The sequence below is a fragment of the Suncus etruscus genome, chromosome 20 (genome assembly GCF_024139225.1).
Source record: "Suncus etruscus isolate mSunEtr1 chromosome 20, mSunEtr1.pri.cur, whole genome shotgun sequence".
In the NCBI taxonomy this organism is placed as follows: Eukaryota; Metazoa; Chordata; class Mammalia; order Eulipotyphla; family Soricidae; genus Suncus; species Suncus etruscus.
The window spans coordinates 43,152,076-43,176,447 of NC_064867.1; the positions used below are offsets into that span (position 1 = coordinate 43,152,076).

Here is a 24,372-nt window from a genome sequence, read left to right on the forward strand (position 1 = left end):
CGGGCGGCTGGACCGGGCCGGGCAAGGGGAGAAGAAGGGCCGGAGGGCGGCGACCAGGTAGGTAGGCATCTCTCTGCGGGGTTCGGGGGGCTGATCGATCCATCGACGGATCCATTGATGATCGAGGGCGTGCCTGACAGACGCCGGTGCCGGTGCCGGTTCCGACCCAAACGCTGGGATGGAACAGCGAGCGCCCAGGAGTTCTTCTCCTCACGACCCGCTAGCCGGCTCGGCTCGGCTCCGCTCAGCTCCCCCGGTTCGGCTGTTCTGCCCTCCCTGGGCTCTTTGGGCTGCCCGGTCCGGTCCGGTCCGGCTGGGTCTCAGGGACCCCGCAGGCCTTCCGAGCTCAGCTCCGGGCCCCCCACTGGCCCTCCCTCCTCCCTCCTCGTGATGTCAGCTCAGTCTGGGCTGGGAACATCCCGTTCCCTTCTTTCCCTTGCCGGGCCCCAGTGCCTGCCGCTGCTCCCCATTCTGCGGGAGCGGGGAAGGAGCGTGGCCTGGCCGGTCCCGGACAGTGTCCAATGCTGGCCGTGGTCCTGGCGACAAGGACCGAGAACTCGGGGGCTCTGCGCCTGGCACCCGCAGTTGTGTCCCCTGCGCCCCAGGCCTCCCTCCCGCCGTCTCCTCGCCAGCCTCGCTAGCTCGCTACCCTGGACGGGGGCTCAGGCTGCCCCCAAGGTGGGTGACCCCGGCCCGCGGCCACACCCTCCACCGCCGGCCGCCGTGGTCCCTCCAGCAACCGCTGAGCTCAGCTGCTGACGTCCGTCTCCCTGGCGACCGTGGCGGAAGGAAGCGCGTGTGGGGCCCCCAGGCCACTTGCGCATGTGCGGCGGGAGTGGGGGCCCCCACCCCCTGGATAAAATTAGCCAGGAAGGCCTAAATATAGGAGGAGGTGGCTGCCTCTCCCGCAACTCGACTCGACTCAGAGCCTCGGAGTCCCGGGCCGAGCCGAAGGGAGAGCCGGGGGATGGAAAGCGGCCAGGCCTTGGCCCGCTGCCGTGACCATGATCTGCGGCTCACGCTCGGCTCGCCCGGGCCACACTGGCAGTGGGAGTCGAGTGGGATGCACGGGAGGCCTCTCAGCGGCGGCTCCCTGACGGGGGTATGGAAGGAATCCTTCGCTGGTGCTTTGGATGGGAAGTTAGGAAACCTGAGGCCGGGGAAGGCCTGTCTGCTTGGCGCCGGCCTGCTCAGATCTGTCTTCTTGCTCTTCCTCTCCAGGTATCGGCCTCGACCGACTGTCTCCATTCTGAGCCTTGGATCTCCCACCTCTCTCCCTCAGCCAGGCCTCCCGGCCCCCTCGCGCATCCGTGGTGGCCTCTGCACCATTCCTGTTCTCCTGCCCTGCCCATGGCCCGGATATGAGTAGCTCCCAAGAAGGGGCGGACGGGGTAGGGGACCCCAGGACCAGGGAACCCTTTTGTTCCGGAGGGACCCCATCCCCTGGGCCTCCTCAGCACCGGCCTTGCCCAGACCCCAACCTAGCTGATGACATGGATGCCAACAGCAATGGCTCAAGTGGCAATGAGTCGAATGGGCCAGAGTCCAGGGGTGCGTCTCAGCGGAGCTCGCATAGCTCCAACGGCAAGGACTCAGCCCTGCTGGAGACCACAGAGAGCAACAAGAGGTAGGTATGGAGGATGTCCCAGGGCCTGAAGCGTATGGGTTAGGTGGTCTGGGAGGTGGACACTTCCGCCTCATTCGGGCCTGTTGCTTCTCTCGTAGTACAAACTCTCAGAGCCCGTCCCCACCAAGCAGTTCCATTGCCTACAGCCTCCTGAGTGCCAGCTCAGAGCAGGACAACCCATCGACCAGTGGCTGCAGGTTCATGGGGAAAAGCTGGGGGAGAGTGCCTGGGGCTTGTACCACGGTCTAAAGCTAACGCTTCACTTCTCTGTCCCTCTGGGCACTGCAGCAGTGAGCAGTCAGCCCGGGCGAGGACCCAGAAGGAACTCATGACGGCACTTCGGGAGCTCAAACGTCGACTGCCTCCGGAGCGCCGGGGCAAGGGCCGCTCTGGGACTCTGGCCACGCTGCAGTATGCTCTGGCCTGTGTCAAGCAGGTGCAGGGTGAGTGGTGCTTCCCGGGAGGGCAGTCCAGGTCCTGGGCTACTGTGGTGGGGCAGGCCCCCCTGAACGCCCCCTTCTCTCCCCTGGTAGCCAACCAGGAATACTACCAACAGTGGAGCCTGGAGGAGGGGGAGCCTTGTTCCATGGATATGTCCACCTATACTCTGGAGGAGCTGGAGCATATCACATCTGAGTACACGCTTCGCAACCAGGTCAGTGTATCCCAGCCTCGCTTGCTTAATCCCCCGGCCCTTTCCCCACGGCTCCTGACTCTCCTTTGGTTTTCTCCGCCTCGCTCAGGATACCTTCTCCGTGGCGGTCTCCTTCCTGACGGGCCGAATTGTCTACATTTCTGAGCAAGCAGGCGTCCTGCTGCGCTGCAAGCGGGATGTGTTCCGTGGTGCCTGCTTCTCAGAATTCCTGGCTCCCCAGGATGTGGGGATCTTCTATAGTTCCACTGCTCCATCCCGTCTGCCTACTTGGGGTGCCGGGGCTTCAGCAGGTGAGGGTCCCAGATGCTTTGAAGGAAATGATAAGTCTTAGGAGTTCTTATGCTGCATTCTTCTCAGCCCAGGGAAGGACTGGAGGGCTAGGCTTACTTGACTCTTCTGATTTGTGCCAGGTTCAGGCGTCAAGGACTTCACCCAGGAGAAGTCTGTCTTCTGCCGTATTCGGTATGTGTGGGAAACAAGTGGAGACACCAACCCACCTCTTCAATCTCTGTTTATGTGGTGGAGGGTTAGTGGCCTTCCATTGTTAGTTCCTAATGCCTCTTTCTTTTGTTGCTAGAGGAGGTCCTGACCGGGAACCAGGACTTCGGTACCAGCCATTCCGCCTAATTCCGTATGTCACCAAGATTCGGGCCTTGGATGGGGCCCCTGCTCAGCCATGCTGCCTGCTTATTGCAGAGCGCATCCATTCGGGTTATGAAGGTAGGTAGGCAAGGGGCCTAGTCTGGAATATGTATAGGCATATATGTCTGACATATAGGTAAAGTTAGATTCTCCTAGTTGGGAGTAATGCAGGCTAAGTCAGGGAGGCATGACTGAATGAGTCCCTTAGAACTTGGGAACAGGGGTGGGAGAGATAGCACAGCGGCGTTTGCCTTGCAAGCAGCCGATCCAGGACCTAAGGTAGTTGGTTCGAATCCCGGCATCCCTTATGGTCCCCGGTGCCTGCCAGGAGCTATTTCTGAGCAGACAGCCAGGAGTAACCCCTGACCACCGCCAGGTGTGGCCCAAAAAAACAAAAAACAAGAACTTGGGAACAGAGGTATTGTAAGCATAAGATTTGAAACCCCTTTAGAGGTAGAGTTTGGTAAGAGAGCAAAGTGGTGGTTTTTTTTTTTTTTTTTTTTTGGGGGGGGGGGGTTCGTATTCAGTATACTCAGTATACTCAGGGTCTGTTTCTGGCTTTGCACTTAGGAATTACTCCTAGCGGTGCTCAGGGGACCGTCTGGGATGCTGGGGACCAGGGTTAGCCATGTGCAAGGCAAACGCCCTGCCCACTTTACTTTCAGTCCATCCAGAGTCCCGTTTGAGGGGACCAAGATAGGAGGTCCATTACTGGTAGAAAGCAAGTAAATTAGGCATACTATCTTTCTAGGTTAGAGGGTCTAGGGAAGATGTGATCTAGGAAGGGGCCAGAGAAGTAGTACAGTGGGGTAGGGTGCTTGCTGTGCACGCAGCTGATCTGATTTTTATTCTTGCTGCTACATATGGTAGTAGCAAAAGAGTCAGGAGTAAGTCCTAAGTGTCACTTGGTATAGCCCTAAAACAAAATAAACAATAGAAAAACACGTGGGAGGATTCCAGCCTCTCTCACCCCAGGAAAGATGGAGGGCTAAAAGGCTGAATCATTTTGGATGAAATCCAGTGGTTGACCACACCGTCTGTTCTCAGCTCCCCGGATCCCTCCTGACAAGAGAATTTTCACCACACGACACACTCCCAGCTGCCTCTTCCAGGATGTGGATGAAAGGTGAGGTCAGAATCCAGAGGAAATAGTGGTCCAGGGCTGATCACAAGAGGCCTTGGCAATTTTCTTCCTCTTTCGCTTTCAGGGCTGCCCCGCTGCTGGGTTATCTCCCTCAGGACCTCTTGGGAGCGCCTGTGCTCTTGTTCCTGCATCCGGAGGACCGACCCCTTATGTTGGCCATCCACAAGAAGAGTGAGTGGTGTCTTAGTCTGCAATTCCTTCTGTTTCTTTGGTGACTTCTGAATAGCCGAGCAGAGGCTTCCATCTCTCTGTGCTTCAGTTCCCTGAACTTCACTTGAGTGGATGTCTTGGCTCTGACTTAGCACTTCCTCCGGCTGATCCTTATCTCATTTCCCATTTTCATCAGTCCTGCAGCTGGCGGGCCAGCCTTTTGACCACTCTCCTATTCGCTTCTGTGCCCGCAATGGAGAGTATGTCACCATGGACACCAGCTGGGCTGGCTTTGTGCACCCCTGGAGTCGCAAGGTAGCCTTTGTTTTAGGCCGCCACAAAGTGCGCACGTAAGTAGGCCATGAGCAAGCGCCATCACTGAAGAGGGGGAGGCCCTGTGCAAGGGGCTCAACTCACATTTCTTCACCCCTCAGGGCACCTCTGAATGAGGACGTGTTCACTCCCCCGACCCCCAGTCCGGCCTTGTCTCTTGACCCTGATATCCAGGAACTCTCTGAGCAGATCCATCGGTTACTGTTACAGGTTTGAGCTATGGAGAGGGGAGGAGTAGGAGTTGGGGGAGGTGTGGAAGGGGAGAAAGCTTCTCGTAGATGCCTAATCCATCCCTTTCCTTCTCATAGCCCGTGCACAGCCCCAGTTCCACAGGGCTCTGCGGAGTCGGCCCTGTGACTTCTCCAGGTCCTCTCCTCAGCCCTGGCTCCTCCAGCGAGAGCAACGGGGGAGATGCCGAGGGACCTGGCCCTCCTGCCCCAGTGAGTGTTCCTTGCTCCTGGCATCCACTGGCCTCCCATACCCTGGTTCTTCTAGGAATTAATACTACTAGTCCCGGGGAAACTTTACTTCATGACCTCCTTTCCCTCTTTGCACTGTTCTTTCTCATCCTTGCTGTCATGCTCAACCATCTCTGTGCTTCAGTTCCCTGAACTTCGCTTTAGTAGATGTCTGAGCTCTGACTAAACCATCTGTCTTCTTGCCACATGGGACCAGGAGACCCTGAGGCCGTTTTGTTTGTGCCACAGGTGACTTTCCAGCAGATCTGTAAGGATGTCCATCTGGTGAAGCACCAGGGCCAGCAGGTCTTCATTGAGTCCCGCACCCGGCCGCTGACCCGGCCCCGCATCCCTAGTGAGTTGGCGAGGTTACGGGTGAGGAGTAAGATTTGGGTGCCCTGTGACCTTCACCCCTAACCCAGTGGAATTTTGCTCTCTTTCCTCTACAACTACAGGTGTGGTCAAGGCTAAGACTTTTCCCTGCCAGTCCCCAGACCCAGAGTTGGAGGCTGCGCCTGCTTCAATCCAGGCCCCTTTAGCTGCAGTCCCCGAGGAGGCTGAGAGGAAGGAAGCCTCCAGTTGTTCCTACCAACAGATCAACTGCCTGGACAGCATTCTTAGGTAAGACCACTGCGGTACCTTCTTCTGTTTTGGTCCTGGCTTCATCCGATCCCAGACCCTGCCTTCATGTTCTTTGCTCCCGGCTAGGTACCTAGAGAGCTGCAGCATCCCCGGCACGACCAAGCGTAAATGTGCCTCCTCTTCCTCCTGTACTGCATCCTCAGCTTCTGACGACGATAAGCAGAGGACAGGTCCAGTCCCTGTGGGCGCCAAGAAAGGTAAAAGACCCCCTAATGTGTACTCCGTTCCCACTGCCCTGTCCTCTTTCCTCTTCCTGTGACCCTTTCTGTTTCTGCCTGGGGGGGGGGGGGCCCATCTTGTGCCTTATCCCATTCTCAGCCCCCAAATCTCCAGACTCCTCCTGCCTGTAAACCCATTAGCCCACCATTCCAGGGATCTTAATCTCTTGGAGGGGTGAGGTTGGTTAATTGCAGCCATCTCTCTGCACAGATCCAGCATCAGCGGTGCTGTCTGGGGAGGGGGCTACTCCTCGGAAGGAGCCTGTAGTGGGAGGCACCTTGAGCCCACTCGCCCTGGCCAATAAGGCAGAGAGCGTGGTGTCCATCACCAGTCAGTGTAGCTTCAGCTCCACCATCGTCCATGTGGGAGACAAGAAGCCCCCGGAGTCGGGTATGGGCCTGGAATGAGGGAGGGGCAGTGCCTGGGCTGGCTCCACTTGCTCCCTTAGCTGTAGCTTCCTCCTGCTTTCCTTTCCCCTTCCCCTCTAGCCTTTTAGCTGAACCTCTATGCTGTCCACCCAACCAACCTTTGCTGCTTTGCTTCACCCCATCCTGCATTCTGTATTCTTGGCATTGGTTTACAAGTCAGTCCAGGATAGGGGGTTCTGAAAGCAAGGCTGTTGAAACTCCACCCTTAAAGGTCTTTGAACATTGACTTGGAAAATGTGTGAGGGACAGGCAAAGGGGCGGGGCGGGGAAGGGGAAGACACGCTTCTCAACCAGCCTTGGAAGTGTGTGTCATCCTAGGGATGTGCCCTTGGAGGGGGCTTCGCATGGAGAAGAGGGTACAGGACTGGCCCTTCTCAGAGAGGTGGCAAAGAGAGACTCAAGGGAGCCAGGCTGGAGTGTGGGGCAGAGGTCGGAATGGCTAGGCCATTGGGCAGGGAGGGTGATGTGATTTTGTTGATCTAGATCTAAACGGTTCCTATTACCTTTGTCCCCATCTTGCCTTTCTTAGATATCATCATGATGGAGGACCTGCCTGGACTGGCGCCAGGCCCAGCCCCCAGCCCTACAGTAGCCCCTGATCCCGTCCCAGATGCTTACCGCCCAGTGGGCTTGACCAAGGCAGTGCTGTCTCTGCACACGCAGAAGGAGGAGCAGGCCTTCCTCAGCCGCTTCCGTGACCTTGGTAGGCTGCGTGGACTCGACGGCTCCTCCGTGGCTCCCTCGGCCCCTGGTGAGCGGGAAGCCGAACTGGATCTCCCTAAACCCGACCCATTGCCTCGTCTAAAATCAGACTGTTGGGGCTCAGAAAAGGGGGCTCACTGGTGTTGATGCTACCACTTAGGCCTGCAGAAGAGGGACAGAGCCTTTTCCCCACGGAAAAGTGGGGATTCTAAGCTGTAGCAGGAAGAGGGCAGCGGGAAGGGCTGGTACTGAGGCAGGCCAGGTGAATCTGCTTCGGGGAAGGAGCAGGAGTGCCTGCTGAGGACTCAATGGCTGAAGATCAAGAGATCTGCATAGACTCTAAGCCAGATAGGCAAGGAGGGCTGGGGCAATCTCTGTTCAAGGGCAGATGGCAGACTTCCAGCCGCCTCAGAGGGGCCCCGTGGAGGCCATGACACAGGACTCAGGACTGGGCTTTTCCCTCTCCCTCTCCACTCCATTGTGAGCTAGCCAGAGTAGTGCCTTGATGGGCCCCAGTGCCCAGGCTGGGAGTTCCTGCAGGATTTAGGAAGATGGACCTGAGTTTCCTGCCTACTCACCTACTTCCACCTACCCCTCCTGTAATCTTTCCCCACTCCATCCTCAGTACATCTTTTCCTGAGGGTTTCCTTTCCTGCTCGGAATCCCCTCTGTGGTAGATGAGCCAGAAACTCAAACTCTTTCAGGGGGACTCTGCCCTCTCCCAATATGGCCAATATGGCAGACCAGTTGGGGTGTCATGGGGTGCAGGCCCCCCAGTCTGAGCCCCTGGATAACCCTGGTTTCTCCCCACAGGCTGCCACCATGGCCCTGCACCCTCTGGCCGCCGCCACCACTGCCGATCCAAAGCCAAGCGCTCACGCCACCACCAGACTCCCCGGACGGAAGCCCCCTGCTACGTCTCCCACCCCTCAACTGTGCCATCCTCTGCTCCCTGGGCCCCACCACCAGCCACTCCTCCCTTCCCAGCTGTGGTCCAGTCCTACCCTCTCCCAGTGTTCTCTCCACGAGGAGGCGCCCAGCCTCTCCCCCCTTCCCCTACATCTATGCCCTCAACCGCTTTCCCTGCCCCCCTGGTAACTCCAATGGTGGCCTTGGTACTCCCTAATTATCTCTTCCCTGCTCCATCCAGTTATCCCTGTGGAGTGCCCCAAACTCCTGCTGAGGGTCCTGCTACTCCTGTCTCCCCTTCTCCTTCCCCTTCTCTGCCCCCCATGCCCCCCAGCCCTACCCAGCGCCCAGAAGCTCCACTGTTCAATTCGAGATGTAGCTCCCCACTTCAATTAAATCTGCTACAGCTTGAGGAGACCCCTCGAGTTGAGGGGGGTACAGTTGCAGGGGGCTCTGGGGACAGTGCTGGGCCCCCGCCTCCCACTGAGGAGGCTGCTGAGCCAGAGACCAGACTGGTGAGCACTAACTCCCTCGCATCCTCTTGCCAGTCCCCACCCCGCCCCTCACTCCTCCTTCACTTGGTGCTTTTTCCTGCTCTTACCGGCCGGCCGGCCGGCCTGCCCTCCAGCAGGTGGTATTGTGGGGTGGGAAACACCAGCTGAGTTTCTGAATGAGGCTGCAGTAGGCACAGTCCTGTCTGTCTGACAGGAGGTGAGAACAGCCTGGTACCTTCTGAAACACATCTGCCACTTGGCAAGGGTTCAGCGTCACGTCCCTAGACTTGGTCTAGGCTCTTCTCGTCCTGTCCTGGCCCCACTATCAAGGAGTGGGAACAGAGACCACTTGGGCTGGTGGGTACACCCCCACCTGTGGAAGCAGGTGAAGGGAAACCCCGATGTTGATCTCCTAATCCCTGCCCCTGTCCTTCCTCGTCCTACCCAGGTGGAGGTGACCGAGTCCTCCAACCAGGACGCACTTTCAGGCTCCAGTGACCTGCTGGAGTTGCTGCTGCAGGAGGACTCTCGCTCGGGCACAGGCTCCGCCTCAGGTTCCTTGGGCCCTGGCTCTGGTTCTGGCTCGCAGGAGGGGGGCAGCACCTCAGCCAGCATGACTCGTGAGTGTCCGTCTTCCAGCACCTCCTGCGGTGGGCAGTGATGGGTGTGGGGAGGCCGGTGGGTCGATTCTGCAGCCTGGAAAGGAGCCTCGGAAGGCCCTGGGAGGTGGGAGCCTTGGCCGTCCTGACTCCACTGGTGTGTCTCCTGCCTTCCTGCCTCTGCCTCCCAGGTAGCAGTCAGAGCAGCCGCACAAGCAAGTACTTCGGCAGCATCGACTCTTCGGAGGCGGAGGCCGGAGCTGCCCAGGGCCGGGTTGAGCCTGGGGACCAGGTCATCAAGTACGTGCTCCAGGACCCCATCTGGCTGCTCATGGCCAACGCGGACCAGCAAGTCATGATGACCTACCAGGTACCCTCCAGGTGAGCTTCAGAGGAGCGGAGGTGGGTCTCCCTCAACCCCTACTGACTCGGATATCCTTGATTGGGGCTGCACTTCCCTAGGACTTGGGCCCATCCCATCCCTTGCCCCTGGGAGCCCGCCCCTCCATTAGTTTCTTTTTTTTTTCTTTTCTTTTTTTTTTTTTTGGTTTTTGGCCACACCCGGCAGTGCTCAGGGGTTACTCCTGACTGTCTGCTCAGAAATAGCTCCTGGCAGGCACGGGGGACCCTATGGGACACCGGGATTCGGGATTCGAACCAACCACTTTTGGTCCTGGATCGGCTGCTTGCAAGACAAACGCCGCTGTGCTATCTCTCCGGGCCCCATTAGTTTCTTTTAGGATGAGGGCAGCTTTTCTGGACTTGAAAGCTCTAAAAAGCCAGTATCGAGTTCGGGGAGGGGTACTGCTATGGAAGAGTGCTTGTGAACACTGGGCCCTGCTTCCAGCCTTTGCCTTCTGTGCGCCTTTCTCGAGCAGGGACATGGCATCTGTGCTGAAGAAGGATCGGGAACAGCTCCGGGCGATGCAGAAGCAGCAGCCTCGGTTCTCAGAGGACCAGCGAAGAGAGCTGGGCGCCGTGCACTCCTGGGTCTGGAAGGGCCAGCTGCCTCGGGCTCTTGATGTGATGGTGAGAGGATAAGTCTGAGCTGGGGGTGGGGATAGGAATAATTGAGTTCAAGTTGAAGGGAATGAAGCTCAGGTAGGCCTGATCTCTTAGTATCCTTGGATCATTTTTAGGTTTGGTTTAGGGGATGAAACCCAGTACCTCATATACACGAAGCTTGTGTTCTACCATTGAGATCCGTCACCACCATTGGAACATTTTGTTTATTTATTCATTTATTTTTGGTGGTGGTTGTCTGGTAGCCACACCTGAAGGTGCTCAGGAGTTACCCCAGAAAAGATCTAAGTCTTTATCTGAGTCTTACATTGGCATAGATTGTAACTGTCCAATAGTGGAGCCCCGATATAGGGGTGCAGTGCAACTGCTAACCTTGTTCTTCCAACTCAAGAGCATTGTTTCTAAGGTCGGGTGGGGTGGGTGGGAAATCTTTTGGTATATACTCTAGGCTTGAGGACAGGTGGCAGTTGGGGTGGCAAGTCGGCCATGAGAGCTCTGTGATCCACTGACCCTCTTCTCCCTCGAAGGCCTGCGTGGACTGTGGCAGCAACACCCAAGACCGAGGCCACCACGAAGACCCACTCTTCTCGGAGCTGGATGAACTGGGGCTGGAGCCGATGGAGGAGGGAGCGGGCGAGGGTGGTGGCTCTGGGGCGGGTGGCGATGAGACCCGAAGCCAAGCTGGGGCCGGGCTCTTGCGCTCCCAGGACTTGGCCATGGAGGAGGAGGAACAAGGTGGGAGCTCCTCCAGTCGAGCCTTAACTGCCACAGAAAACGGCGCAAGCTAAACTGCATTTGGGCCACCCCTGGGAGTGCCCAGCTCTCAGAACTCAAATGTGGCTGGACCAACCAATAGCAAACTGCCCCAGCTTTTGCTGCTGTCGGGGGTCCGAGACCCCCTGTCACCAGCCAGGGACCCAGGGACCGCCTCTGACCTCTTGGGGAACAGAGGCTGGAACTCTTCCGTCCATCTCAGAGCACCCTCCCCTAGAGCCCCTGGAGAGGAGGCCGCCTTCCCGTGGAGTGGACACTGCTGGCAAGCTGCTGAAGTGGTTTCCCAGAAACGTGCTCCGCCGAGTCTGGTCCCAAGGGTTGGGCTACACTTATTTATTGGGGGGAACAGCCCTCTTTCCCTCTCCCTGGTGGGAGGAAGGTCTGAACCCCTAGCTGCTCCAGGGTGGGGGAGGTTGGTGGACCATGGAGTCCCTGGTGCTGCCCTCAGGTGGGACCCAGACGTTCTCAGCTGTACCTCTACCGATGGCGTTTGTGTTTTTGATATCGTGTCTGTTGTTATTTTTTAATACAAAAAGAAAAAAAAGACTTTGTGGAGTGAAGTTTGGGGGTTGGATGTGGGGAGCTTTGTGGGGGAGGTGGGCCCCCACTCTGACAGCGTCCTCCCTAAGAGTCCGTCCCTGTGTTCCCTTCGCCGCCACCATCCTATGGTTTTAAATTTTTGTTTTTGCAGCGCGCACACACAACACACACACAGAGCACGTGTCATTTCTGACGTTTTCTAGCTAACATTTCCACCAGACTCAGCATGCCCTACTCCCATCACCACTGGGTCCACCCCACGAGAAAGGTGAGAGGCCGCTTGTGTGGGTCAAGTCCACTGACGTTGCAGGCGGGACCACACTTCACCTGGGGGTCCCCTGAAGCAGTTGGGGGTGTCGGCCGCCTCCCCAAACCTTGACCTTCATTTCAGCGAGTCAGCCCAGGTGGTGCTGAGGGAGGGCCAGGGCGACGCGGTCGTCGTCAGTCCCACGGCCGAGTGGTGCCCACGGCGCGGGAGCAAAGCCGGGGCGCAGCGCCTGGCAGTCCTGTCAGCCTGGAAAAGGGAACCCCAGCAGCTCCCTTGGCGGGCTTTGCTTAGCTGGTTAAAGCGCCTGTCTAGGAAGCAGGACAGCCTGGGTTCGAGGCCCAGCGGTGCCTGGCAGGCGCCTGAGAGAGACTAGAAAGCTGCCTGTGAGCTTTCTCAGCACTTTTAGAGGCCTTGCTCTCACTTCTGGAGACGCTCTTCTTCCTGTGCTTTCCCTCAGGGGAGCTTGACTTCCCTGTGGTGAACTTTCTCTCAGAAGCACTTTTAGCTCGCGCTGAGGCCTTGTTCCCAGTTTGCCTTCCTGAGCCATGACGGAGACGCTCTTCCTCCTGTGAGCTCTCCCTATGGCGAACTTCCTCTCAGGTGAGCCTGCTCTGTGGCGAACTTTCTCTCAGGTGCACTTTTGGCGCCTACTGAGGCCTCCTTCCATTTGGTTCTCCTGACCCATGATGCAGACGCTCTGCTTCCTGTGAGCTTTCTCTCAGGAGCTTTCTCTGTGGTGAACTGTCTCTCAGGAGCACTTTAGGTTGTTCTGAGGCCTTGCTCCCATGTCGCTCTCCTGAGCCGTGAGGAAAACACTCTGCTTCCTGTGAGCTTTCTCTGTGGTGAACTTTCCCTCAGGTGCACTTTTGGCACCTGCTGAGGCCTTCTGCCATTTTGCTCTCCTGAGCCTGGATGCAGACGCTCTTCTTCCTGTGAGCTTTCTCTCAGGTGAGCCTTCTCTGTGGTGAACTTTCCCTCAGGAGCTCTTTTAGCTTGTGCCGAGGCCTCCTGCCATGTCGCTGTCCTGAGCCCTCCATTCCCCTGAAGCGAGTGAAGGCGCCTCTGGCCTCCTGAAGCTTGAGGCGACCCATCGCCTCTTGACCTCTCCTCTCTCCTCTCCTCTCCTCTCCTCGTCAGAGCCGCGCAGGTGCTTCCACTAGGCCAGGCTGGAAGCGTCTGACAGGAACCTGAGGCGCGGGGGCGTGGTCTGGGCGGGCGCTTCCGGGGGCGTGGCCTGCCCGGGGCGGGGCCTGGGCGGGGCGGGCGCTAGGCAGCTATAGTGGCGCAGGCCGAGGCCTCCGCGCGGCTGTGATGGCCGAGTGGTTAAGGCGTTGGACTCGAAATCCAATGGGGTCTCCCCGCGCAGGTTCGAATCCTGCTCACAGCGTGTCCGCTGTTTTGGGGGCAGGAGCCACCGCCTCGTTTTGGTGGCGCTCCCTTCGCCTGCAATGGGTCCCCCCGCCGTTTCTGAGGGCCCTAGAGCAGGAGGTGGGGGATCCATCCAATCGGGGATCCCAGCCAGCCCTGCCCGGCCGGTCCTGCAGCGCCCCCTCGAGGCCTTGAGGTGCACCGAACAGCCAAAAAAGATTGTGAATCTTTTCTAACGTGACATTTCTTTCTTTACTGTCTTCATTCATTTATTTTTAATTTACTTAAAGAAAATACATCCCGTCGTTGACCCAATTGGTCCTACCACATCTGCTCCAGGAAGACCCAAGGCATTTAAAAATTAAATTTTTGATTTTTTAAATTTATTTATTTAAGGAAAATACATGCCATCGTTTTGACCCAATTGATCCTACTACATTTGTTTCAGGAAGATCAAAGGCAAAGTTATTAAAAAAAAGAAAATAGGAAAGAAAAAGAAAATAGAAAAACTGAAGAGATGACAGAGAGAGAAAATAGAGAGAAATAGAAAATAGAGAGAAAATAGAAAGACTAAAGAGTTGAGAGAGACACAGAGAGAGAGAAGAGAGAGAGGACAGAGAGAAGAGAGAGAAAGAGAGAGAGGAGAGAGAAAAGAGAGAGACAGAGAGAAGAAAGAGGAGAGAGAGAAGAGAGACAGAGAAAGAGAGAGGAGAGAGAAGTTCAGTAGCAAGTATATAAAATGACTTTTTTCTTGGATTGAATCAACATGAGATGCAAAGTCACAGAGTTCACGATTGTTCACGCTTGAGTCTTAGTGGCACAATGTTCGATTTTTAATTTTAGTTTTTGGTGTTTTTTCATTTTTCTTGCATTGTGCTTTAGCAGCGCTGCATCACTGAATTGACCCCTTTTCAGCACTCAATCTGTCCAGAGTGATCCTCTGCCCCTCTCCCTTGTCATAGTCAGTCCACTAAAGACCACTCAGTCCTCTTGGCTTCCCTTGCTACTGTCTAGATATCCTCCTCCTGCAGTTTTAAATCTGAATGCCATCAAATTCAAGTGCAATCCAGCAATCCTATTGCTCACATTCGGCCTCCAAGTCTCCTGCAGGACTCTTCCAAATCCAGAGTTCCTTCCTCTCTCCATTTTACTTTTAGTTGATACATCCCTCTGCCAAGTTTCCTTTTCCTCACCAACATCCAGTTGGTGGCATTCTGTGGGCCTGGACCCTTCCTTTCTCACTTCTGAGCTAAGGCCCATCCTGACCCTTAGCTAGATTTCCCCTTCTCCCTCCTGGTTGCTCTCAAGGGAGCCCATCCTTCTCCCTTCTCTGTCACAAAGACTCCTACAATTTCCCTTCTCCTTTGGACTGTTCCTCCCAGCCTGCAAACATATGGAACAAAGGAGACAGCAAAAGCTATTAAGTAAGTAGGTCCCTTGCAACACCTCCAGTCCTTTCATTTCCCTGTTCTTTTCTAGGGCCAAATAAATCAATAATAACCTTTTACCCATTGTCTTCCATTTCTCATCTTCCTGAATCACTTCAGATAAGTGCGTCAGTCTCATTCATAAAAACTGGTTACCCAATGGCCTTCAGGTTGCTACATCCATTGCTCAGTGTTAGTGACTGGCATAGATGTTTATTCTCTCTCTCTCCTAGAATCTCTTTATTGCCCTTCTAGGACACCACAGCCTTGTGATATTTGTCCTACTTCATTAGCAGCTCATTCACACGCTCCTCTGGTAGTCCATCATCTTTGCAGGATCTCTGGATATCTGGAGTGTTCCCCAGACTCAAATATTTTCTAACTCCCCATACGATCACTCTTTGTATAATCTCTATTTTCAGAACTTAAAATACCAACTAATAATAATCATGAAGACAGTTCAAATATTCAGCTTCAGGCTTCTTCCGGAAACAACAAGAGGCCTGACATCTTCTGTCTCCTCATTTTCACTTGGATGGCTCATAGGGAGGGAATTGCAAAGAAAAGTCCCTTCCAAACTCCTACCCCCTTCCCAGGAATCTGCTTCAGCTGTAGAGTTTTATCATCTTAAATGAAAATCCCATGTCTTAACTTATTTACCAAAAATGAATAAATAATAAAACCCTTAGAGATACCCCTGATTCTTTTCTCATATATTCCACATTAAAATAGTTACCAATTTCTTTTTTTTTTGGTTTTTGGGTCACACCCAGCAGCGCTCAGGGGTTACTCCTGGCTCTATGCTCAGAAATCACTCCTGGCAGGCTCAGGGGACCATATGGAATGCCAGGATTCGGACCACCGACCTTCTGCATGAAAAGCAGACGCCTTACCTCCATGCTATCTCTCTGGCCCCAGTTACCAATTTCTTTTCTTTTTTGTGGATTTTGGGTCACACCCAGGGGTTACTCCCGTCTGTCTTGCTCAGAAATAGCTCCTGGCAGGCATGGGGGACCATATGGGATGCCGGGATTTGAACCACCGTCCTTCTGCATGAAAGGCAGATGCCTTACCTCCATGCTATCTCCTCAGCCCCTGTTACTAAATATCTTCTAACAAAACAAACCAGAGGGCAAGAGAGATAGTACACTGGGTAAGGCGTTTGCCAGGTACCAGCTGATCCTGGTTTGATCCCTGGCACCACATATATTCCCTGAGGGCTGCCAGGAGTGGTCTCTGAGCACAGAGCCAGGAATAAGATCTGAGTAGAAAAAGGCTGATTTTAGGGGCCAGATTATACAGCAAGTAGGGCATTTGACATTTGCCTTGCACACAGCCCACCCAGTTTCGATTTCCATAATCCCATAGGGTCTCCCGAGCACCACCAGGAGTGATTCCTGAATGCAGAGCCAGGAGTAACCCCTGAGCACTGCCAGGTGTGGCCCCAAACAAACAAAAGGCTGATTTTATTACTGAGGCTTGGGAATTATAAGAGGGTATTTGCCTTGCATGCAGCCAACCCAGAGTGAAACAGTTTTGATCCCCGGCATCCCATATGATCCTCTGAGCCTGCCAGGAACAATTTCTGAGCTCAGAGCCAGGAGGAATCCTTGAGGGCTGCCGGGTATGACCCCCCCCCCAAATAAAATAGAGGGTACATGGAAAACAAAACAACTCGTACGGTAAAGTGTGCTGCCAAAGGCACATTAAGTATTGGAAAAAAAGAAAAATTTTTTTGGTTTTTGGGTCACACCCAGCAGCGCTCAGGGGTTACTCCTGGCTCTATGCTCAGAACCCCCCGCCCCCTCCCCGCCCCGGCAGGCACAGGGGACTATATGGGATGCTGGCATTCAAACCACTGTCCTTCTGCATGAAAGGCAAACGCCTTACCTTCATGCTATGTCTCCGGCACCAAGTATTATAAAATTTAAGCATCAAATAATTTTTTGTTTTTGGGCCACATCTGGCAGTGCTCAACAATACCCGTAAACCAGATATCCTGACCTCTACTGTACATACATTGGATCTTTGCGATATCTTCTTGGCCCTTGAGCATTACATTTAATTACTTGAGCATTCAAGCTATTTACTGCTACTATGGATTCCTTGAATAAAGAATCCTAAATTCATGTCAGTAGGTAAATACATAAATGGGAAATAAAAGTGGAATTTTTTTTCTATTTGTCACAGTGAATAGGGTGCTGACATTACAAATAGTAAAGTTGTAACACTAAAGTTGTAAACATTTTGATAATATTAAAATATCTCAGGGGCCGGAGAGATAGCACAGGGGTAGGGCGTTTGCCTTGCAAGCAGCTGATCCAGGACAGATGGTGGTTCGAATCCCATATGGTCCCCCGAGCCTGCCAGGAACAACTTCTGAGCACAGAGCCAGGAGTAACTCCTGAGAGCTACAGGATGTGATAAACAAACAAAAAACCCCTCAAATTATCTTCTCAAAAAATTACTAATTTTTACTATTTACAAGAAATCTGGAACATGAGGTTATCCTACCTTGATCAAAGTCAATTTCTCAGTGTTAGGACAGCTGCCATATGTCTTTTGATGAGATATAACCAAGATATGCATCACTTTTTTTATTTTCAGAGTCAATGAAAGTTTTATTTATCTTTACAACTCCCTTAATAATGAAACTTTTACTGTGCATGTGCAAATATAAACAGTATATTGCATACATTAGAAAAGAATATACAGGCCTGGAGAGATAGCACAGTGGTGTTTGCCTTGCAAGCAGCTGATCTAGGACCAAAGGTGGTTGGTTCGAATCCTGGTGTCCCATATGATCCCCCGTGCCTGCCAGGAGCTATTTCTGAGCAGACAGCCAGGAGTGACCCCTGAGCACTGCCGGGTGTGGCCCAAAAACAAAACAAAAAAAAAGAATATACATAGTATCTTTGTTATTTTACAATATTTTATTCAAACCATTCAATATATTAATATAAGAAATAATAAAAAAAATAAATGTGTCCTGTGTTATTATTTTCTCTATAGATATCATCATTAATTCCACTTTAAAGAAGAACTTTTAGGGACCAGAGTGATGGCGCAGCGGTAGGGCTTTTGCCTTGCACGCGCTGACCCAGGATGATCCCTGCATCCTATATGGTCCGCCAAGCCAGGAGCGATTTCTGAGCACATAGCCACGAGTAACCTCTGAACACTGCTGGGTGTGTTCCCCCCCCAAAAAAATAAGGACTTTCTTTTAAGAATGGTTTTGAGTCTGTAAAGTTTCTGAGCTGTTGTTTGTCTGTGAAACTATGTATTGTTCCTTCAAACCTGAAAGTGAGTTTTGCTGGGTGAAGTATTCTAGGCGAAGCATTTATTTCATTGAGTTTTGTCACTATGTCCCACCACTGCCTTCTGGCCTTGAGTGTTTCTGGTGACAGGTCTGCAGTAAATCTCAAGGATGTTCCCTTGAATGTAATTTCTCTTTTCGATCTTGCTGCTTTCAGAATTCTGTCTCTATCTATGGGATTTGTCATTGTGACTAGGATATGTCTTGGGGTGTTTTTTCTGGGGTCTCTTTTAGTTGGCATTCTTCGGGCATGCAGGATTTGATCGCATATTCATTAGCTCTGGTAGTTTCTCTTTAATAATGTTCTTGACTGTTGATTCTTCCTGGAGATTTTCTTCCTGAGTCTCTGGGACTCCAATGATTCTTAAGTTGTTTCTGTTGAGCTTATCATAGACTTCTATTTTCATCTGTTCCCATTCTTTGAGTAATTTTTCCATTGTTTGATCATTTGCTTTGAGGCTTTTTTCCAATTTCTTCTGCTGTATGGAATTGTTATGCATCTCATCTTCCAGTGTACTGATTCTATCCGCAGCTGCTGTTAACCTCCATGGAAGGCTCATGGGAAGGCAGGCTGGCAGATGAGCCGCACCCAGGATGAAATCAGGCCGAAAATGCAGGACAGCACAGGAGAGAGGCAGATAGGGGTGCTGGCATCTGAGATCCAGCAGAGTTCAGTCCAAAAAATAAGGACTTTCAAAAATTCAGTTGCAAGGTTTTTTAATCCCATCAATTCTTTACAAGTATCCTTTGCATCACCATTTTAATATATATTTTAATAATATCCTTATTTAAACATATTTTACTATATCTTTTGATCACATATTTATATATATCCTATAATATTTCTTTTTTTTGGGGGGGTCACACCTCATACCTAGCAGCACTTAGGGCTTACTCCTGTTTCTAGGCTCAGAAATTGCTCCTGGCAGGCTCGGGGGACCATATGGATGTCGGGATTCGAGCCACCATCCTTCTGCATGCGAGGCAAATGCCCAACCTCCATGCTATCTCTTTGGTCCCCCTATACTATTCTTTACCAAATAATTAAATCTTGTAAACTTATACTTTATAATGGTCATCTTTTATTACTGATGATTTTTCTCCTTTTTGTCATATACATCACTTTTGTAGCAATGTTCCTGCCCAAAGGAAAAAGACCTACCCACTGTACTATCACTCTGGCCCAGGTTCTGAACTCTTTATGTTGTTTTGTTTGTTTGTTTTGGGGCCACAGCTGGCAGTGTTCAGGGGTTACTTCTGTCTCTGCACACAGAAATTACATAGGGTACAAAGCATTGAACCCCGGTTGGCCGTATTCAAGGCAAAGGCTCTCCCTGCTATACTATTGCTCAGTGCTAAGGTCCTGAACTCTTAAAAAATAGGAAGAATGACCAGAAGATTAAAGGAGACTGGAAAGCTGTAGCAAGTAAATGTAATGTGTGCTCATGGGATAGATATTGAATTGGATTCTGAATTGTGAAAAAGAGCTGAAGGACATTATTGAAATATTTAAGGACATCTGAATTGGTCTAGGGACTAAAGAATAGTATTATTTGGGGGCCAGAGTGAAAGTACAGTGAGTAAGACTCTTGCCTTCCGTGTGGCAGACCCAGGTTTGATCACTGGCTTCCCACTTGTTCCTCTGAGTGTGACAAGAAAATTTCTGAGGACAGAGCTGGGAGTAATCCCTGAGCATTTCCAAGTGTGGTTCAAAAGCAAAACAAAAAGTAGGAACAGTATTTTCATTTTAATATCCTGCTATTAAATTTTTTGGTTATTATTGTGCTGCATATGTCCTTGTTCTTAGGAACTACACTATAACTATAGGCAAGATTTTGTTTCCAATTTACATAGTGGTGCATAAACAAATATATCTATTATATTTTGAGAAATGCCATAAAGTAAACAGGGAAAGCTTACCAATGGACCTGGAAGAAAATAACACTTGTAGAGGTAAGAATGAAGCAGTGGTGCAAGGGGTAAGGTGTCTGAGTTGCCTGTGCTATCCTAGGATGGACCAGGGTTCGATCCCTGGCTTATGAGGTACCCCCAAACCAGGAGTGCCTTTTGAATACGTAGCCAGGAGTAACCCCTGAGTGTCACTGGATGTGGACCCCCCCAAAAAAAAACAACAAAAATAACCAAAACAGGGGCCGGAGAGATAGCATGGAGGTAAGGCATTTGCCTTTCATGCAGAAGGTCATTGGTTCAAATCCCGGCGTCCCATATGCTCCCCCGTGCCTGCCAGGAGCAATTTCTGAGCATGGAGCCAGGAGTAACCCCTGAGCACTGCCGGGTGTGACCCAAAAACCACAAAAAAAAAATAACCAAAACAAAGAAAATAACACTTGTAACTTTTATGAAAATTTGAAATTATATAATTTTTTAAAATATCAAATACAAAATAAAATTTTAAAAAGGGTAAGAATGTTCTCCAGGTTTGTGTGTGTGTGTGTGTGTGTGTGTGTGAGAGAGAGAGAGAGAGAGAGAGAGAGAGAGAGAGAGAGAGAGAGAGAGAGAGAGAGAGAGAGAGAGAGAGAGAGAGAGAGAGAGAGTTTGGTTCCCAATGCTGTATTTGGTTCCTGAGCACTGCAAGAAATAAGCCCCAGGTTCCAATGCACCCTCTATGGCTTCAGATTTCACTGATGGATAACGAATCCCTCCAAGGTCCCACGGGGTCCCACATGAACTTCCTTTATGGCTCAGTTCTCATTTCTAACTTTTGCGCTTGGCCACATCTTTTCCAGCCTTGTTTCCTTACAGCTCTTTGTTTTCTTTGACTGCATTGAGTCCCAGGAACTCAAGGCCTTTATGCTGGTGGCTAGCTCTGCCTGATAAGCTTTTACAGTGTGTTCCTGGAGTTAGCTCTCTCATCTCTTAAATTTCATCCTCTCAAAGAGTCCTTCTTTGATTCTGTTATCTAAAATTATAGCTCCTACTCGCCGTGGCTCTTCTCACCGTCTGAAAAAATGGTTGCCTAGTGTTCTTTTGACAGCTACCCTGCCTGAGTGTATGACCCAAAGGGCAGAAGTTATTGTCAGTGTTGCTTGGAACTATATACCGAGGTCTTCTATTCCATTTCTTCCTCAGGTCTTCCTCCTCCTCTACCCCAACTCTCCAGGATTTAACAGTCTAACAACTCCCTCCCCAGAACTCAGGAGGTCTCAGGAAGCTAGGCTTCTCTTTGATGAACAAAGAAGGAGGAGCTGAATGTTCAGCAACCCAGCCCTGCTGGAGCAGGATGGGGGAAAGAAAGGGAAAAGGAGAGGGAGGATGAGGAGGGGAGGAGATCTCAGCAGGGGAGGGGAAGCTAGCACTGGAGCTGTTGTGCCCCCTCACTTCACTGCGGGGGGGGACCAGCACGTGTGGGACAGGGACAGCTGCTCCACTCTCCTAAACCCAGACACACCTGCCCAGAGTTGAGAAGGCTTCCAGGAGAAGGTTGGAGACTCGGACACTCATATGCATAGCATGTACACACATGACCAATTACACACTGGGCAGTTTTTTTTTTTCCAGTACCATCTGGTCCTGTGCAAATGCATTTGTGAGGGTGTCCCCCATACCCATTGTCAATCCCCCCCATTTCTGAAGGGGTGTCTAGATGAGGGGTCTTGCATGGCTAGCACACCTCTGTGACAGCAACCGCCTGATCACACTAGTCTTCTCCCCCAATCCTTCTTTCTCAAAGTGACAAGTCAGTTCTGGGGTGCCCCAGGGCTCCTCACTGACCTGGGCTTTTGTCTTTCCATGTTCTCTTCCTCCATTGGTGCTTCAATCTCAGCAGTAAAAATCCATCGAAATCCTTCTTGATTAGTCTCCCATACTCTCTTCAGCCTTGACCTGCAAACTGTACATTTCTGGTCCACGTGTAGACGACTTGCTTTTCTAACAGGATCTTACCTAACCTGACTAAAATGATATTGCTTCATCCTTCCTTCTCCCCTCCCACTTTATTTATTTTTTTGTCCTCTCCCCCTGATGGTTCCCATTTTAGTAAAAGGTAGCACCATTCACAAAGTTACAGGAACTTTAGTCTATAACCTAGATAGATATAACATGTCAATCTAGCAACCATAGAAATGATTTCTATTTCCTTTCTCCTCACAGCAAAATGAGTTATCAGCCAAAGTAAATATAAATCAGAGACTGACTTTACTGACTAAAGTTCACAGTCTTAGAACTGGCTGATGTGATAGTACAGTGGAAAAGGTTCTTGCCTTGAATGTGGCCAAACTGCACCCCATATGGTCTCCCATGCCAGACAGGAATGATCCCTGAGCTCAGTCAAGAATAATCATTGGGGCTGGAGAGATTGCATGGAGGTAGGGCGTTTACCTTTCATGCAGAAGGATGATGGTTCGAATCCCAGCATCACATATGGTCCCCTGTGTCTACCAGGGGCGATTTCTGAGCTTAGAGCCAGGCAGGATTGACCCCTGCGCGCTGCTGGGTGTGACCCAAAAACCAAAAAAGAAAAGAATAATCATTGAGAACTGCTGGGTGTGACCCCAAATCCAAATTAAATTAAAAAATTTAAGTCCACAGATTTCTCATTCAATGTTGAGAAGTTCAGGTCTTTTTAAAATTTTGTTTATTTATTTTTTTTGTTTATGAATCACCCTGGTAGTGCACAAGGGACCACTCTACACTCTACACTCAGGGATCGCTCCTAGTTAACTCAGGGTGCTAGGATGGGGTGCTAGGGATTGAGCCTTGGTCAGCTCAATTGAGTAATACCGTTGTATTATATTGCTCCAGCCCCTTCAATCTTTAAAGCCCTCTATATCTATATCTATATCTATATCTATATCTATATCTATATCTATATCTATATCTATATCTATATCTATATCTATATCTATATCTATATCTAGTCTCTGCCATACTTTAAATTTTCCCTCACAGGGACACTGGCCCTTTTCTGTAGCTGAGATCAGCAAATCTCATTCCTGCTTTAGCTTTACTCATATTGTCCCTTTTGTCTGGCTGTTTGGGCTTACCTGATGGAGGCTTTCAAATTAGTGCCACAGCTTGCTTTTCTAGAATCCTCTCATCTGTGTTTCCTAGTTGAAAATTTTTTTGTTTTTGTTTTTTTGGCCACATCCGATGACGCTCAGGCGTTTACTCCTGGCTATGTGCTCAGAAATCGCTCCTGGCTTGGGGGACCATATGGGATGCTGGGGATCAAATCACAGTTCGTAGTGGGTTAACCGCGTGCAAGACAAAATCTCTACTGATGCGCTATCACTCCAGCCCCTTGTGGTTATTTTTTTTTCTTCTTGTGGTTATTTTCTGTTTTCTTTTTCTTTTTTTCTTTTTTTTGTTTTTTGGGTCACACCCGGCAGTGCTCAGGGGTTACTCCTGGCTCTATGCTCAGAAATCGCTCCTGGCAGGCACAGGGGACCATATGGGACGCCAGGATTTGAACCACAGATCTTCTGCATGAAAGGCAAACGCCTTACCTCCATGCTATCTCTCCGGCCCCTTGTGGTTATTTTCTATCTATAAGTAATCTTCAACAAAAGGAAGCTCCAGAATAGCCCAAACTGGTTCACTTTCAATTGGCCCTTGGTGCCTCAAAATACTTGCCACCAAGAGAAGTGCCATGGGAGCCATGGGAGGCCCTCCAGGAAGGTTGGCTGAGTAACTTCTCCAGTGGTGTAATGTCTTGTACCTGCACAGGTACCATTTGTGATCATGGCTTCGGGTTGAGTTCTATTCCCAGCCTCTGAAGCAGGGGTCCTCAAACTTTTTAAACAGGGGGCCAGTTCACTGTTCCTCAGACCATTGGAGGGTCTGACTATAGTAAAAACAAAACTTAGGAACGAATTCTTATGCACACTGCATATATCTTATTTTGCAATGAAGAAACAAAACAGATACAAATACAATATGTGGCCCGCGGGCCATAGTTTGAAGACCACTGCTGAGTGAGTCTGAAGTCATTTAACCTCTTTAACACAGGTGAGTTCCAGAGACCAAAATTCAAATAATTCTAACAATGATACGGCTAATACAAAAACAAAGATCACATCACAGGATACTGTGAATTTCAAAGGTTTGTATGTTTTCTCTTATTACAAAACCAATTTGAGCATTTTGATTTCCACTAAAAAAAATAAAATAATGCCTTGCCTGCGCTAGCCTAGGACGGACCGCGGTTCGATCCCCCGGCATCCTATATGGTCCCCCAAGAAGCCAGGAGCAACTTCTGAGCGCATAGCCAGGAGTAACCCCTGAGCATCACAGGGTGTGGCCCAAAAACAAAAACAAAAAACAAAAAACAAAAAAAATAAAATAAAGAACAAAATTCAAATCAGGGAGCCAGAGCTATAGCACAGTGGTAGGGCATTTGCCTTATACATGGCCAATCAGGACAGATCTGGTTCAATCCCTGGTGTCCCATATGGTTCCAGGAACAATTTCTGAGCGCAGAGCCAGGAGTAACTCTTGAGCAAAACCCCAAAATAAAATAAAATAAAATAAAATAAAATAAAATAAAATAAAATGGTCAAACCTCTAAGAAGGATTATTAATTTACCCTCGCTGTGAAATAATTAAAAACAAACACAACAAAATTCAAATCAGACCAGGCACAGATTTCTCCACACCCTGACCCCTGAAATCCAGAGTCCTTGAAAGGAAGAGGCC

At 51.0% G+C, this 24,372-nt stretch overlaps 1 protein-coding gene and 1 non-coding gene across 3 annotated transcripts; both read left to right on the forward strand.

Moving 5' to 3' along the window:
- Positions 1 to 1,043: 1,043 nt before the first annotated feature.
- On the forward strand, positions 1,044 to 11,345 carry PER1 (period circadian regulator 1). Of its 2 annotated transcripts, XM_049766185.1 has the most exons (23): positions 1,044 to 1,102; positions 1,222 to 1,627; positions 1,726 to 1,824; positions 1,916 to 2,070; positions 2,161 to 2,282; positions 2,371 to 2,572; positions 2,693 to 2,744; positions 2,860 to 3,002; positions 3,972 to 4,050; positions 4,133 to 4,239; positions 4,415 to 4,568; positions 4,653 to 4,761; positions 4,860 to 4,991; positions 5,259 to 5,364; positions 5,465 to 5,630; positions 5,718 to 5,848; positions 6,081 to 6,260; positions 6,828 to 7,049; positions 7,814 to 8,424; positions 8,852 to 9,023; positions 9,194 to 9,383; positions 9,881 to 10,031; positions 10,553 to 11,345. In XM_049766185.1, exons 2-23 carry the CDS (start codon positions 1,362 to 1,364, stop codon positions 10,811 to 10,813), a joined length of 3,810 nt encoding a protein of 1,269 aa, XP_049622142.1. In that variant the 5' UTR covers positions 1,044 to 1,102; positions 1,222 to 1,361; the 3' UTR covers positions 10,814 to 11,345. The 2 variants fall into 2 exon arrangements, with proteins under 2 accessions (XP_049622142.1, XP_049622141.1); XM_049766184.1 differs by lacking the exon at positions 1,044 to 1,102 and having other exon boundaries at positions 1,188 to 1,627.
- Positions 11,346 to 12,912: 1,567 nt separating this feature from the next.
- Positions 12,913 to 12,994, forward strand: TRNAS-CGA (transfer RNA serine (anticodon CGA)). The gene has a single exon. It is a non-coding gene; the product is annotated as a tRNA-Ser (tRNA).
- Positions 12,995 to 24,372: the final 11,378 nt, after the last annotated feature.

Excerpts from the sequence above, each read along its gene's own strand:
- PER1 (XM_049766185.1), top strand. The coding sequence starts at position 1,362 with ATGAGTAGCTCCCAAGAAGGGGCGGACGGGGTAGGGGACCCCAGGACC. Across the intron at positions 1,628-1,725 it reads ACCACAGAGAGCAACAAGAG|TACAAACTCTCAGAGCCCGT; the intron begins GTAGGTATGGAG and ends CTTCTCTCGTAG. Across the intron at positions 2,071-2,160 it reads CTGTGTCAAGCAGGTGCAGG|CCAACCAGGAATACTACCAA; the intron begins GTGAGTGGTGCT and ends CTCCCCTGGTAG.